General features: G+C 37.8%; 1 protein-coding gene across 1 annotated transcript; it reads left to right on the forward strand.

Annotated features, from left to right (window-relative positions):
- Positions 1–712: 712 nt before the first annotated feature.
- LOC134498532 (uncharacterized) lies at positions 713–10,487 on the forward strand. Its single transcript, XM_063304685.1, has 8 exons — positions 713–773; positions 3,451–3,564; positions 5,927–5,968; positions 6,368–6,433; positions 6,530–6,571; positions 7,245–7,301; positions 8,440–8,475; positions 10,108–10,487. The coding sequence occupies exons 1-8, from the start codon at positions 716–718 to the stop codon at positions 10,485–10,487; spliced, it is 795 nt and encodes a 264-aa protein (XP_063160755.1). The 5' UTR covers positions 713–715.
- The last annotated feature ends 6,291 nt before the right edge of the window (positions 10,488–16,778 follow it).

Raw genomic sequence — 16,778 nt, forward strand, 5'->3', positions numbered from 1 at the left:
TTCCCTGAGAAATGAGGAAATGGTGTTGCTTAATTGTCAGGTGTGTTCACACTTCGAAGACTGCAAAGGTTAAGCCATCCAAGACAGCAAGATAGTTGCTTTTCATTTGATTGTCAGTTCAAAGATGCCCTCTTACAGAAAATATATCAGTATTTAACAGCCCACGTCTCTCCAATAAGAACAACAGTTCCTAATTTCCAGAGATGTGATGACACTGGTTGAGATTAACCCACAGAACATTATTCTCTGTTCAGGATGAGCTTAAGGTATGTTCATGTCTTTTATGCCACACCTTGTTTGCCTGTGTTGAGTGTCTGAAGACAAATCTGCAAAGGTTGGGAATTTTCTTTGAAGAGAGATGAGTAAGGAAAAATTTTGGTCAGTGCCTCTTCAGGGGCTGACAATTTGGTTCTTCCCACTTTCTCAATGTAAATGCCTCTCATTGGTTAAGTGATGCAGCCCTATGATTCTTGCAATATATATATTTGCGTGGGTGTTGCATGAAACAGCTGCCAAACGTTTCTCTACGAGAGTTTGTGACTGGACGGTGTTATGTTCTCACCCTTCCCTGTAAACTGGACATTGGGGGCATCTGCAAGACTTGAAGGTGTTTGTGGTTGGACAGATACATAGTCTGCTGAGAAAGCTTTTTTTTTTTTTTAAGTTCTAATACCTTTACTTCAGATTATAAAAACAAAAGCCTAGGCACAAGACCATGGTGAAACTGCCAGTTGTTCTTTTGTGCATTGGGTACTTTCTGTTAACTGTTGCAGGTAAGCTACTGGACTCTTTGGTTTTGGTGATGGACACTATTTGTGAGGAGGCGTTAATCCAGTATTTTTCTGAAATGAAGTATTTCAGGCTTAAGTAATGTGAAAAGCCCAGCTTTGTATTTCAAGGTTGGTAGGAAACTTGCCTTATACCGAGTCCTATATTAATTTATCTCAGTAAAATCAACATGGCAGTGAATTGAACCTGTGGCATGTTTTAACCACTGACCAACAGTTCTGGGAAATCTATGGTCAGAGAATGTCTGCTTTTCATAGCTGGATTGGGTGTACAATTATATGTCAGTGAGGGTGTGAATGAAAATAATTACATGTCTAAGTTGAGAGTTTTTAAAAAAGAGTGGTCTGCCCCTTGTTCCTGGTGTTCACACTATTATTACAGGACAATTTCTAATCTTCCAGTTTGAAGCAAGGTATTTAGAAAAAGTAGGAGCTGGAGAACTCCAGGCATCATTGGATGCTGCTGATTATCAAAATAGCTTTTCACCTACGTTTTAGCTTTTCAGAATGAAAATTATCTTGGTTGCATAGACAGTAGAGCTGTTCTGAGACAAAGGCCAGGAAAGTAAGTCCCTTCGATACTTAAAATTTTCAACATTTTTGACTATCATAGTCTTGTTTGTTGTGAATAGAATTTGCACTGATATTGCCCCCTGTAGAGATACGAATCTAATATGATGTGGGGAACATTATGGCAAAAAGTAATAATCTCGGCAGCCATATGAATCTAGATTTTTATTTCTAAATGTTTCAGCCTTTGAGCATAACACTCATTAAATCTGGTATGTGGACTTTCTACTTCCAAAATAATTGCATTGGGAGTTGCCTCTTTATGTAACTACATTTCTGAATTTTACATGCACAGACATGGATGTGGGTAGTGTGCTTTGCAAGATGTATTCTTTGTTATAATTACTAATATAACACTTTGAAATGGTATATATTTGGCAGGAACTTCCATTTCCTTTTCCTTTTTTTCTATATATGTGCTACATATCAAAAATACTGCTCATATTTGCGGTATAATAGCTTATATTTCGCACCCTCTATCCTTGACTCCATCTTGGTTGGCAAGGATCACACTAAAAGTATTTTGATTATTACCTCTTACAATAATATATTAACCTGATTTTTGAAATGTCAATAATATTGTCACAAACTTAAGTTATTTCATTTTACAGGCTTATACCATTTTTATAGCTTCTATGCCACACAGTTTTTTTCCCTCCTGCCTCATTTGTTGGGTAGAAAACAGGAAGAGGCATGATCACCGCCCATCTCCTCCAACCGGAGGGACTCTGGGCGGTTTACAATACAGAATAAATATACATTAAAAATTCGAATAAATATACAGTAAAATTCTAATAAAATCCCATTAAAACTAAAACTAAAACAATTTCTTAACTACCCCAGCTCATAAAATCCAGAAGGCTATGATCTCTTCGATCATTATGTAGGAGGGGCACTTTAAGGCACTAGCCAACCCCAAGTATGTCGATTCTCCTCCCTGCCCCAAGCCCGGTGGCAGAGCCAGGTCTTCAATTTCCTCCAGAAGGCTAGGAGTGATGGGGCTAATCTCACCTCCGGGGGCAAGATGTTCCAAAGGGCAGGGGCTACTGCCGAGAAGGCCCGCCTCCTGGACCCGGCCAGATTGAATTCTCTTATTGATGGGGTCCGCAGCATGCCCTCTCTGCATGAGAGGGTGGGACAGGCTGATGATACGGGGAAGAGGCGGTCCCTCAGGTAACCCGGTCCCATGCCATGTACGGCTTTAAAGGTGATAACCAACACCTTGAATTGGACCTGGAAGCAAACTAGTATCCAATGCAGCTCACGTAGCAAATGCAGCTCTCTTGACTTCAACTTATACTGTATTTAAGCCAGTCAAGGCAGAGTTGTTTGGAGTTTCTTTCTTAACCTCTATTTTCCCACTCAGATATCTTTTTTTTTCTAACAGCTCTGCATCCTCTTCATGCTCCATCACACTGCCATTACTGAATATGGCACTCTGGATCAGTCATTCATGAATCAATCAATCAATTATATATATAATTTGTCACACAAAAAAAGGTGTAAATTCTTTTTGAAGAACTACAGTGGAGCTTTCCTCACCAGCATCCATTATCAGAAAGGCTATTTTTCCTTTTTTGCCCCACAAAAGTTTTGCAGTAAACTTCAGCTGCTTATTTCAGGTGTCTCCAATGTATTCTACATGATATATCTGTGCAATATTCATGTAACTGAGTTGTTGGTTAATCAAAGTTCACAGGACCTGTCTGTGTGCATTTAGCTGCCATTGAGTGAAAAAAAATATTGGACATGAGATTTTAACAGGAGTGGTGGGCAAAAAAGGAACAAGATCCATCAGAAACTATACTCAGGGACTGAAATAGATTTGCATTGTTCCTAATATTAAGGGTGCCACAAATAACCTCGTTGTGAGTTGTTACCATGTATCAATGGCAATAGTTTTACAGGCCACCCTATGGAAACATATGGAGGATTCATGGCTCACTAATGGGCGTTTCCGGTAATGGCTAGTGGTAGCATAAAGAATCTTCATACAACGTAGGGTCATAAGTAGAAAGAATAGGTAGATATAATGACTGTGTGGAACATATAAAGAGTTTAGCCATGCTACCATGTAAAATATGGAACATAGAAAAGCTAGATAGGCTAAAAAAAAAAAGGAAACAAGATGTTTTAAACTCTTTAACGTTTGTGTTCCTTTTGATAGACAATGGCGATTTTGACTTAAAAGATGCTCTTGACCCAAGTAAGTATACTAGAAAAATAAACATTCTTACTTAACAAGTCAAATGTTTCATTGAACTGAATTCTGTTTCAGTTTATGCCAAGGGTGGGCAACATTATACCCATGGCCACCAGTGTGTAAGTGGATACTTCTTTTCAAGCCCACTAGGCTCCCTGCATCACCTGATTAAAAAATTTTTTTTTTTAATTTTAAAAAATGGACGGGATATGACATGTTGCAAAGCCAAGCCTCAGTATTTAGCATCATAATTATTTTCAGTACTGCTTCTGCACATGTGGATCCCATAAGCATTCTTAGAAAATTGAAATGATAGATGACTGCACCAGTCCAGATATGGTAAGTGGTATATACCATTGTTACAGTCTCAAAATTCCAAACACTTCCAGCAAACCAAACATGTTCCCTAGCCCAGCTTATCCCAGTGGTGACATTACTTTTGACAAACTAAAACAGGGAAGTCTTACTAGATTTTCAAGAACACACAGAACGTGCTGAAATTTAAAATCAATAATTCAGAATAAGGGATAATAAGTTTATTGCAGATTGCAGACTATATTAAAGATTTCCCTGGCTCTGACCCCTAAGCAAATAGGAGGCTAGGATTCAAAGAAGAGAGTTTCCTGAGATAGTAAAGCAATGTCTCTTCTGAGCTGAGCTCAACTGGTATTTCATGGAAGATCTATGTAGTTTTCTTTGCAGTAATATGGAGGTATCATGTCTTCCAAGGTATTTTATCATAGCCCAGTGTTTTTCAAACTTGGCAACTTTAAGATGTGTGGATGTCAACTCCCAGAAGCCAGCTGGGGAATTCTGGGAATTGAAGTCTATACATCTTAAAGTTGCCAAGTTTGAAAAACAGTGATCTAGCCTAAAGCTTTGCTTTTTCCTAGTAGTTTCCCACCCATGGGCTAACTATGGCTGACCCTGCTTAGCTTTTCAAGACCACCCAAGGTAAGCTATATATTTGCACACTCCCTTCCATAGAATAAAAATACATACCTGTCGAGTACTGATGGTGAGCAGGAGGGGGCCCCTATCCAGGGAGGAAAACGCATGCGTAGTACTGAGGCAGCCATTCAAAGAGACACAGATCAGACCCGCCTTAACTTTTGGGGTTTATCTGTCTGGGTTTTTCCCATGCTTCTTCAGTTTGTTAGGATTTTCTGTCTAATGTAGCAGTAATAAAACACTAGAGACCTATTCCTTGTCTCAGCGTGGTTCCTGGCTGTTAGGACAATACCTCTCTATAAATGTGGTATTTATTTACTCATACTTTTCCCTTAAAGCACTCATATGCATCTAATTAATGAATGATTTTTTTTTAACATAGAATGTTTCATAAAATAGTTTATTAAACAATACTGTTGAAGAACCAGTTTGGCATAGTGGTTAAGGCACCAGGCTAGAAACCGGGAGACTGTGAGTTCTAGTCCTGCCTTAGGCACGAAGCCAGCTGGGTGACTTTGGGCCAGTCCCTCCCTCTCAGCCCTAGGAAGCACGCAGTGACAAACCACTTCTGAAAAATCTTGCCAAGGTTTTGCAGGGACTAGTCCAGGTAGTTGCCAGGAGTCAGCACTGACTTGAAGGCCTCAAAAACAAAACAAAAAAAGCAATACTGTACACAGTATATTCATTTAGAAACAATTCTCATCAATTACAGTAAGGTGTATTTCCAGGTAACCTTAGAGGCAAAGCAAAGTATTTGTGAAATTGAATCTTAACCCCTAATCTTACATATGCTGAAGCTTGATTTTCCTTGGTAGAACTTGGGAGATATCCAGTGTTTGTTTCTTGTCATTTTTGTTTTTCATTGAAAGTCCTGAAAATTGCATTTCTGTATTCCTTTGAAAGGAACTTGTTTCACAGGACACTCATATACATGTCATCTCGAACCCACTGAATAAGTTTAGGAACAAACAACCTTTTTTTGTTTTTGTTCATTTTTTATTTTATTGCAGACAGCAAAAGGGGACAGGAGTGCAATTTTCTGCCTGATTTTTTGTCCATTTTTAAGATACTTTTTATAAGTTTGTTAAGACCACTGGAAGCTTAAAATACCTCTTTCATTTTCATTCCTCCTGAAAATAATGAATATCAATGCTATGATATTCATTATAATAGTAATTAGTAGACATGTATTCTTGGGAATTTAGGGGCCCTTAAAAGTGAAGAGGAGTTCAGTTGTCCAGCTTGTGTTAATTCTGAGGGTTTACTTCCAGTAAAGAAGGGATGGGATTGTGTTCTCAACATCATAAGTTTTAGAAATGATAACTAGTTATTTTGGTGTAAACCTTCTTTTGTTAAAGTTAATAATGCAGTAATGTTGATTTATCATTAAATTAAATTAAATTTATCTTTTCAGATGGTAAGAAGCCTTCTGAACCAACCAAAAAGCCACCAGGGGGTAAGCATTACATTGTAACTGCTCAAATAAATACTGTGTTGTCTATGTATGAATGAAACTACAATGCTGAAGCTTTCTCTATGCCAGATCCAAAACTACAAGTGAAACTTTCCCAGCAGCCTTTAAGGAGTTTTTCCTAATAAGCTGCTATTCTCTTGCTTAATTTTTAATGATGAATGCCATTTTTTCCTGTCCCTTTTCATCAATTGCCCATTCCTAGTCATTATTGTAAGGAAGGATAAAAGAAATCTTCCAGTACTGATATCAAGAACAATGGTTGGCATTTATGGGCATTGTAATCCGAAGTGCTCTGCTGGAGAACAGTAAAGAAATGTTTACTTTTCCTAAAGAAATAAAATGTATGATAAGGAGATTTATATCTGGAAATATTTATCCTAGGTAACAGACCTCGACCTCCCTTATATCCTGATCTTAGACCATATTCAGATAATAATGGAAACGGTGGTAAGAAGGGATATTTCCACTGTTTAGATCTATTCATTGTATTTTCTATCTACTGGTATGATCATGTTTATTGATTTGTAATATATGTTGATTTAGGAAATTCCCTTAATGGTGGCGGCGGTGGCAACATTGGTACTGGTAAGATCTTGTTTTCTTGTAGTTAAGTTTTGAAATATTTAGCTACCTTTTCACCTTTGTAATCTAAATCAGTATTGATCACATTGATCAGCAGTTCTAATTTAGTTTAAAGTACTTTAAAGAAAATTAATACTGCTCATATCATCTAATTTAACTGGGTTGTAAAGTAGACGTGTGTCATCAGAGGAAGGGGATGGTATGTAAAGTTGAGCTAAGCTTCTGACAATTGCTCCTGAGGTTGAATAGCACCCATTAAATGTGGATGTCTATGCAAGAAGGCCTGAATGCCAGTTGGTGCAGGAATCCGCATGGCCTGGGAAGACCAAGTTGTGTAATAAGGCCACAACAATTTCCTTTTGGTGCTACTTTGTTGCAGGATTCCTCCTTACCAGTCCTGCATTTTAGCCATCACACATAGGAATCTGTTTTGCTGTTCTGCATGATTGCTTAAGAGTTTGCTTCTGACCATTTAAATTTTTTTGTAAACTGGGAAGGTTTGGATATCAGTGATTTCATCATTAAATGCTGTCAAACAGTTTCTTGCAAGACATTTTAAGATGCATTTGGGCACACCAGGTAATGTTTCAGATAGATTCTGAAATCCACAAGAAGGGGAAAAGGAGAATATGAAAGATAGCTAAAAGAATAACACCATAATTTATTTTATTTTTAGGTTCATTTAGTGACTTAGATCTCAACGATGGGAAACATTTACCCCCATACCCAGCAGGTACTGTATAGATGTTTTTTCAGATGATTCATGTTCCTCCACTTTCTCAGTGTGGTAACATGAATTAATTGATAGAATTAATGAATGATTCTGCTTATGACAAACATTTTAATCCATTGTAGGCAGCTTGAAACCCAAACTTTATCTTTTATAAAAGTCTTATAGGGGAAAATTGCCAAGATTCCCAATATTATTGTTTTCTAGTCTGCTTTTTAATATATAAACAGGTCATAACATGTTATCAGTAAGGTATCATACAGTTACAATGGATTGCTCAGAAGTGGTGTCCAGTGATACTGAAATGACAAGCATGCATGCTCTTATCATCACATAAATGCTGCAATTATGTTCTTGTGTCCGAATCTCTGACACAAGCTATCAGTTGTCACTCTTGCCCCCCTCTGAATGCCCACAGTTCAGGAAAAAAATCATTTACAAATATCCCATTTAGAAAGAAAGATGTTCTAGTTCTCTTTAGCAAGCTGTCACACTGATTCCTTTTTGGTAAAAAAAATTAGGCAAAGCATGGAAAAGGGTAAGAAGTGGTAAGTAACAGAAATGAAAGGCAGGAGATAAAAACAACAAAAGGAAGTCTAAATAAATCTAGTTTGTGGTTGTTTGTTGTTCTGTAAGACAGTCTTGCCTCCTGGTGACAACATGGAATTGCAGGTTTTTTGACAACATTTTGTTAGTGGTTGGCTAATACCTTCTTCCCAGGATTGAGTGAAAATGGCTGGGGCAAATTCACCCAGCTGTTTCTCTGCCCAAAGGAGACTAGAACTTAACAGTCTTCCAGTTTCTAACCTTTTATCCCTACATTAAACTGGCTCTCATTTATACCAACATTATTCATTATGCCTCTCCATACCATTCTATTACAGTATTGCAAACTGTACTTGCTTCCATCACATGTGTGTTTCACTTCATACATTGCCTTTTATTCTGTCAACATTCTTTATTCTCTATTTTTGAGGATCTCATTATTCTTAAAAAAATGAAACTATTGGGCAGAAAACTATTTTCTGTAATATGTTGTTGAATATTTTTGGCACTTGGTATTTTTGGTACTTGCGATAGTGTGGATTTTTCTTGAAATGCTTCTGTTCCTGAAATAACCATGTTATTGCCTCTATTTTAGGCGAGGATGAGCAAAATTCAGGTCACGGAAATACTGGTAAGAGCCCGATTTTGTTTGTGTGTGTGTGTATGTCTGTGTGATTATTAAGAGCAAAAATTCATAATATAGTAAAGACTTTTAAGTATTTATAAACTGACTTTAAAAGAAAAGGTAACTGGGGGATTCCCAGTCTGGAATATACTAAAGAAGTGGCTGAGCACCACTTCAAATAATAATTGGAAATAGGTTAATTTTTGATGGAAAATAGTCGAAGAGGTGTGTCCAGATCAGATTTGGGATCAACCTATATTGTTGCTTTTAATCCCCCAGCCTTACCCAAGTGTTCCTCCGCAATTTATTTTTTTCAAAACTATGATACATGCAAAATTTAGTTTAGCCCTTTCACTATGCAGATAAGCAGCACCGTATTTATTTCATTTGCTTTCACTCTCCAGATGAAATTCAGATGTTGCTGCATTAAATTTCCATCAGTACTGATTATGCTGGCTTGGGCTAATGAGATAAATTCTTGAAGCTTATAAATGCCTTACCTCTAGTACAATCCATAACTCTGACTTGTTTGTGTCCTTGATTTCAATAGAAAATGATTCAAAATGTCTTTGGCCTGTATATTAAATTAGAATGATGTATCCCAAGAGCTGAGAGGTCAGACTGGATCATTTTCTTCCATATGGAAGTAGAGCCCTATCTTTGTAAAGGAGTTCAAACTCTGAGTCCTCCTAATAGAAATGTTAATAACAAGCCACAGTGATGTCAGAATGGTGACTCCTGCATCATGACATCATCACAGAAAAGATACAACATCACAGTGTCTGAAGCAAATGCGTAAGTCACGTAATTTACGTTATGACTTACTGTATGTCATAATTTGTCCTACATTTCCCACCACCCACATATACCCATAGACTCCTGTGAACTTCTAAGCAAATACCCCAGATTTTATTCTATTTGTTTGTTTTAATGCAGAAAGACAATGGATCAGGAAGTACCTTGTGGGCAGGCTGGGAAACCAGATTCCAAAGCCTCTGATCCTCTGGTTTCTCACTTACTGTTTTCAAAAAAGAGAGAAATAGAGGGAAAATTGGTTGAAGTGCAGACAAAGCAAGTTCTTGCCACCAGACCCAGAAAAAAAAATTGGGTTAGAAGGTTTTTCTTCTTTTTTATTCTGTCCATCCCAATGGTAGCATCATTCTAATTCACTGATATTTACATGATTTGGGTGGTGATGATGATGATGATGATGAAGAAATTTTACTATAATACTTCAAGGAAAAATGATACTAATATTAATGGACTTTGCTCAAATGGCTAAACTAACAGCATTAATAAGAGAACATTCTATTTCTGGATTTATATCTATGTGGCAACCACTTTTAGAGTACTTGCTTGTAGTAGAAAAATGAAGTTTTGTTCTTGGGTTTTAGTGATTATATCGTTTGTTTGTTTTAATAGAAATAATGTTACTGTGGTTTAACTAATGGTAAGAGATTATATTTGTAAATGGATTTATATCTGTATTGGAGAAAGTCGGAAGTCACTTTCTATTGCTGTTTTCTGCCTCTTGACACTTTTTTAGTTTTTTCTTTTTTCTTTAGTTCTATTTTCTATATCTTTTACTTTGTATTTTAAACATACTTTGAAAATAATAAAATTCTTATCCAAAAAAAGGAAAAGTGATATTCATAACAGATTTTTCCCCTTCCTTAGTTGACTCCACTACGACAGCTCAGATTACGTCTCCTGTTGTTGCTGTAGCTGTGCTGTTGACTTTTGGGGCCATAGCTGGCTACAGTGCTTATAAGCAGAAAAGATACTGTTTTAAACCAAGAGGTAAGACTGATTGTAGTATGTGTTATAATATCTCAGTAAAATCAATGCTGGATGCAGCAGCTTGGATAAGACTTGAGGATGTCTTCATTATGCATGGGTCATGCTGTATTAGGACCTGTCTTTTCTCACAATTAGGGAAGATTATTGTATCTCCAGTGGATCAATCAATCATTTTTAGTGAGTCTGACACTTATGATGGAGGGGATGAAAGAAAATAAAAAGCTAGCCTTCCCTTTTCTGTGAATATTTTCTAGGAGAAAAAATGCCAAGATTCTGTATTAATACTATTATTTCTTAGTCTGCTGCTAATAAAATTTCATTCAGTAACATACATACAATTACAATGGATTATTCAGGAAAAAAATGAAGCTTCATTTTTAATATCCACTTATAAAAATGTTGTTTTGCTTCTCTCTGTAAATTATATTTTGAACATTTTTGTCCAGCCATAACTTTGTTCAGTCAGTTTGAGTAGTATTTTACATGCTGCCTTAAAGAGTTCACTAGCATCAGAAATACAGTCCTCATTTAGCGACCAACTCAGATAGTGAGCGTTTGAAAATATGACGATAATAAATGGTAGTAAAAAAGCCATTTTCCGACCAATGCGCACATTTACGCCCAACTTTCTGCCCCTGAAAACAACACACGCCAGAGTGAGAGTAATGCTGGCATTGCTGCACCAGATGAGACGACAGCAACCAGCAATATTCCCAGTGTCTCTTTCTCTCTTAGTCATGTGGTTCGATTAGTGACCATTTCAATGGAACCAATTGTGATCACTAAATGAGAACTACCTGTATTTTACAAAGATGATTATATAAAGTAACCACAGCCTCCCTCCCTTTTTCTCTAAGAACCATTTCAATGTATCCTTCTGTTTCATTAAAACTTTCAAAATCTTCCTTAAATATTTTATATTAAGTACGACTACCAGCTCTGGGCTGCAAGAATTTCTAAAACCAGTAGATTGAAACTAAGAGTTAGAGCTTTCTGTATCTCTTTGATGCCAGTTAGTTACCACTTTTGCCCAGATCTAGCAGCTCTAACATTAAGGACAGCTAGTTTTCATAGTGCATTCAGGATTGTAAACTACATGGATGCAGTCACCAGGAGTCAGGCTAGACTTGAAGGTGTCTTTAGTTCTTATTCAGTCAAATTATATTGGTTATGGTTTGGTCCTGTATTGCTGGCTCAGTGTTACTGAGGGTTTTTCTGCCAAGCCAAACCTTGCTGTCTGTGCATATTCCTGTTATCCAAACAGCGTGTAGAACATGGAAGAAATAAGCAGCTAAAGTTACTTTCTCTTTTCTGTTTCAACCTAGCTTAATGCAGAGAGTGTATCTAGAACACTGGTCTATTCCCATAACCAGATAGAGCTACCATATCTAGGCTGCAAAAAGGTTTCAGTATCTCTTCACTCCCAAGTGGTGGTCATCCAGATTTTTAATTCCTGATAGGGTAGCCCTAAAGTCAGGTCAGTGGGAGAAGGGCCAATTATTGTATAATGGGAACACCAAAACAGTGAAACTAACTCCATCTTATCAGCTGGGCTATTGGAACACTTAAACAGACTCATTTTGCAGTCCAAGATAAAGGTGCTACAGAGAAAGAGTGGGTAAAAAAGCAAGCCTCTTTATTGCAGAACTCACTGCACAAATCATACCTCAAAGCACAGCTGGGGTGGCCAAACCATACCTGATGCTGCCCTGGCCAACAGAGAAGCCACCAGTGATACACTTAAGCCTTGCCAGGGTAAGGTTGGTAGGATACCAGCCCTTCCTGGAGAAAGTACATGCTGACCCTGTATTTCCAAAATGGTTATTTTTGACCCTGTTGCGGTGTTGGAGCATACACCTGGAATTACCATGTTTAAATGGGTGCTCTCTCAGGTTGAAATCCAAGGCAAACTCATCTTACACCTTCCCATCCTTCTCTTTACATGGAATCTAAGTTGTGAAGGCTTACAGAACAATCCTGTGCATATATATACTTTGAAGTAAGATTCATTGTATCAATGGTGCTTGTTCTCTTGTTTGTTTATATTACAGTGCATTTTGACTCATGAGTGAAGATATTTTCTAGATAAGCCTCTTACAATGCAATTAGTCTACCTCATTCACAAAATTTTATGAAAATTCCAGACTTAATGACCTTCCATTCTATTATTTCTTCCATTTGTTTTCTTACCAGGAAAAAAAATGTTTTGATTGAACTATCACACTAGAACCATCCAAGGATATATGTTGCATATTATTTGTAATATGTTGCATTATTATTTGTAACCATCCCCCCTTTATTTTTACATTAACACAAACACTTGCATTTTAGGTGGAGCAGTTGCCTAACTACCAAGAAATAAACTAAGAAACATTGACTTCCACAAGATCATCAACAAATGAATGCACTGTGTAATACATACGGATGCTGTTGCTAAGATTTTATGCAATGAGGCATTTTATTTTTGTGTATAAAATGGAAGAACAAACTTTCAAAACAAGAGATTGGTTAATCATACACACTGCTTCTTCATTGTATGAATAGTAAAAAATATGCTCTGTGTTTTTCAGTTCATATAGTTTAGAAACATTTTATGTTCTGTTACTATAAGATCATTTGATGCAAATGATCAGAAACTCAATCTCACTCTTGGTATATGGCCATTGGTATATAACCAAGGGTCTTTTTCAGATCTTCAGGACTACATAAAAATCTGAGGTAGACAGATGCACTGAATGTTGAAAGATGCACACCATGTCCTCTCCCTACTTTAGCTATACTGTATCAGCATTCAGGCAAACACTTCTCTAACTTTATAAATTAAATTCCAATGAAACAAACATGATTGGTTATCTTCCTACATTAGCTACTTGAAACAACAAACCAAGTCAGGCTTATGCACACAGATTCCTTTCAGCATTTAACCTTATAAGAAAATGGATGTTATATGCTATGTTGTTTAAAAGTCCAGGATATTTCACCTGTGTTGGACTGTGACTAGCTGAACTGTTAGTTTGGTAATAAGTTATCAGGTGCTGAGGAATATAGATAGACTGTGGCCATCTCCATGAAGCCCCAGATAAGGGTGATTGTATTTAAAGGTGATGGTTGGGAATAGATTGGATTATGTGTATGATTTTTTTTCCCTTAAGGGCAGAATGAAGCAATTTTCTTTTTTTCCTGTTTCTTCAATTTTAATATATAATACATTGTCATGTATATTAATTTTTCCAATGATATATTTTTGTAGAATCTATGTAAAAGTAAAGTTTTCTTCAAATCAAATTTGACTTCCAGTGACTTATATGGACACACCCATGCCATGAAAGTAATTTGCCCTTGTCTGTTTTCAGAACGTTTTATTGACTTTAGTCCAGAATTTATGGACAATATATTAATATGCTGCTCATTAAAATTCAAAGATCTTGGCTTTTTTTAAAGGGTTATTTCCTTTATAAACAAAATCCCATGCTTTGGTTTAATTTAAAATGGGATTAATTTTTACAGGGTCAGTCTTCAATGTTTACAGAGTTCCATGCTGAAATACATACAAGCCTGTCCTATTTGGGATTATACATTCCCATATACTTCAAAATTTCTTATACAAGCAGAAGGTCCATGCCCAGGTCTCATGACTAATGCTACATTCATTTACTCTGAAACAATTTAATTTCTATTCATAGTAAACAGGCAGCTATTTTTTCTTTTCTTTAGAGAACTAGGGAACTTCCAGATAGAAGGGAAAAACACAGGAAAGATGCAATAAGAAATGGGATTATCTGGATCCCTGATCTCCAGTTTGGTGGGATGCAGGCAAGAACATACTTTTCATGGGAAATCCTAGCTTGCCTAGAATTGTGTAAGCATTCTTGGAATAAAGATGGAATTTGGTTACACTTGGGGCATACAATGGAAATATACCAAAATTGACCAGTAGTCTTGTTGCCTTTGAGAGGGAATGCTACATGAGGCACAGGTCTTAAATGACTACAGCTGGTAACCCAGTCTATCCTTTCTCTGTCTTACTAAAAAACATGTGAAAATCTTGATTCACCAAAATCATGATGGACAGTGCAGGTCAATACCTATTTGCCCATCTGATAAAAACTATGACATATGCACAAATGAGACTTGGAATAGAAGAGGAATCAGTGGTGAACAGCATGATTAAAGAAAGAAAAATAGGTATGTGTCTACCACTTAACTCAGAAGGGACTAGCATGATGCATATATCTGTGTGTGCAAGCTGTAAAAAGTCATAGAATCATGGAAGCTGATTATATGACAAAAGCATCATCTGGAAGCTTTAAGTTACATCATGCTTAACTGGAAGATGTTACAAATCTTCCTATGCATTTACCTCCTGTGTGTATCTTGGGCTTTTAGTATTACTGTATGGAAATCATGACTCTGGCTACCATTGCCTTAAGGCAAAGTTGCTATGGTTTTTCTATGATGATGAGTTTAATAATTAAAAAACTAGGTCAAATGTTGTCACCTGTGAAATGATGGCAGCAAACTGCTTGGTGATCCAGAATCAAAGTACACCTGAAGGGTGAGCTGACTTCCTCAGATTGGATAGGGGCTGTAGCTCTTGGGAAAGGAACGTTACTTCTAACATCATATTGCAGGTGCTCATGCATACATACACAGTGGGGAGAGAAGCAATATGCAGGTGTTAGCTGTTGAGAAATTTTCATGGAAGATGAAAGTCAAACTGGAGGGGGCGGTCTTTTGGTGGCTTAGAGCTACACAGTATTTTCCGGGGAGGTTTGCAGGCCACAAAGCAGATGTAGCCAGATTACAGATGCGTCTGGTCTTAGATACTGGGAGGGCTGCTGTTGTTTTTAATGTGATGTGCCTATTTTATGGCTTCTATTACAGTATTCATTTCCCAACACGAAATGACAGGAAGCTGTTCCCTCAGTTTTTAGGCCACATGGTTGATGGTCATAAAAATGGGACTCATGGGCAATATCTGGCTACCCACTTCTGGATTCACTTCTCAGTCACTGGGTTTCAACCCAATTTACCTTTTCTCTGACAGCACCCCCTTTGAAAGAATCTTAAACTATTTTTACATGACACCTGAACTCACAAACGAATCAGCCAAGAATTTTTAGCTAAATGTGTTGTGTAGAACTAACCTATGTGATTTGCTGTGTGGTCGAACTCTGCCAATCATGTTAGCTGTGGATAAATGTGGCACAAAAACATCTATACATCGCTCTACTTAATATGGGCTGTATTTGGGACTAGAAAAAAAGTGAATTTTAAACAGATGATTGGAATGACCTAGTTCTAGTACAAGTTTTGCAAGTTACATTCAAAGGGAATCTAAGTACTGGCTGATAATAAAATTCTTTTGGGATGTGGATTTAGCATGCTAAACTTGTGTTCAAAAGGAACTCAGCATGGGTTTAGTGCTATTCTGAAAGTTTGCTAAACTTTTTCCCAAAGAAGCCTGACTATCAGCAGCTGACAGATGCAGGGAGGATTGTGCCATAAAGCAGCAAAAAGACTTCTTGCTTCACTCTGTAGGACTGAGCAGCCACTGCTAGTAAGTTGCTATTCAGGGTGAGCCAGACTTAGAAATCAGCATAGAGCAGTGTTTCTCAACCTTAGCAACTTTAAGATGTGTGGACTACAACTCCCAGAATTCCCCAGCTTTGCTTGAGAAACATTGGCATAGGGAAGAGCCCGATTTGAAAGGAGTGGACTCTTCTGCTGCCCAGAACAAACTGGCCTTGAAAGTTCAGTGCCCAGGGGCCAGAAGGAAAGGGGTGTATCCACATCAGCCTGAAATCACCTGAGAATGGTTGAAATGCATGAGTGCATGGCAAAACCTGTCGCCTTTTAAGAATGAAAAAAGTATTTTAACACTGGTACAGGGAAGGATGACTTAAGGCTGCTTCTGGTACGGGCTGGTGATCAGATCAGCAACATAAAGACACAGCAGAAAAGAGGTTGCTGGAGCCTGCTTGCCCTGCGAATTAGATGCAAATGAGGAAAAGCTGTGCATCATGCATATTTCATTTTGAGCAACATAGTGCAGAACTAGAGACCAAATGCTCGTTTCAAGTCTTGCATTACAGGGCTCCCAAACTGTTGGCCGCCTTCTCCCAACCTCATTTCTGAAATGATGGAAAACGTGTAACATCCCCGGAAGGCTTGAGGCTGGGTAAGGTGCAATTCTTCAGAGAAAGTGAGCTAGAGTGAAACGATTAAACAAGGTCACATATAGGGCCAATAATTGATCAGGAATTGATTCCTGAAAAAAGCTCCGTCCCTATACGGTAAGAGAGAGAACTTCCAGGCAGCTGCTTTCTACCTCCACCGAGAGGACCCGCTCTGCCTTGCTGCAAAATTCCGGGGCGGCGCGAGAATTCCTTTCCGTGATTGACACCGGAGGGCATCGGTGCCGCGCAGCCGGAGGAGGAGCCGCCGCCCGGGCCAATGAGGGGGAAGCCTCGCCCGCTCCCTGGGCTGGCGCAGCGAAGGTTACTTCT

Source organism: Candoia aspera, chromosome 5, assembly GCF_035149785.1.
Source record: "Candoia aspera isolate rCanAsp1 chromosome 5, rCanAsp1.hap2, whole genome shotgun sequence".
In the NCBI taxonomy this organism is placed as follows: Eukaryota; Metazoa; Chordata; class Lepidosauria; order Squamata; family Boidae; genus Candoia; species Candoia aspera.

Bases quoted from the DNA above. Each gene is read 5' to 3' on its own strand.
- LOC134498532 (XM_063304685.1), top strand. From the start codon at position 716: ATGGTGAAACTGCCAGTTGTTCTTTTGTGCATTGGGTACTTTCTGTTA. The intron at 7,302-8,439 runs GTACTGTATAGA...CCTCTATTTTAG, and splicing joins TTTACCCCCATACCCAGCAG to GCGAGGATGAGCAAAATTCA. The intron at 8,476-10,107 runs GTAAGAGCCCGA...ATCCAAAAAAAG, and splicing joins TTCAGGTCACGGAAATACTG to GAAAAGTGATATTCATAACA.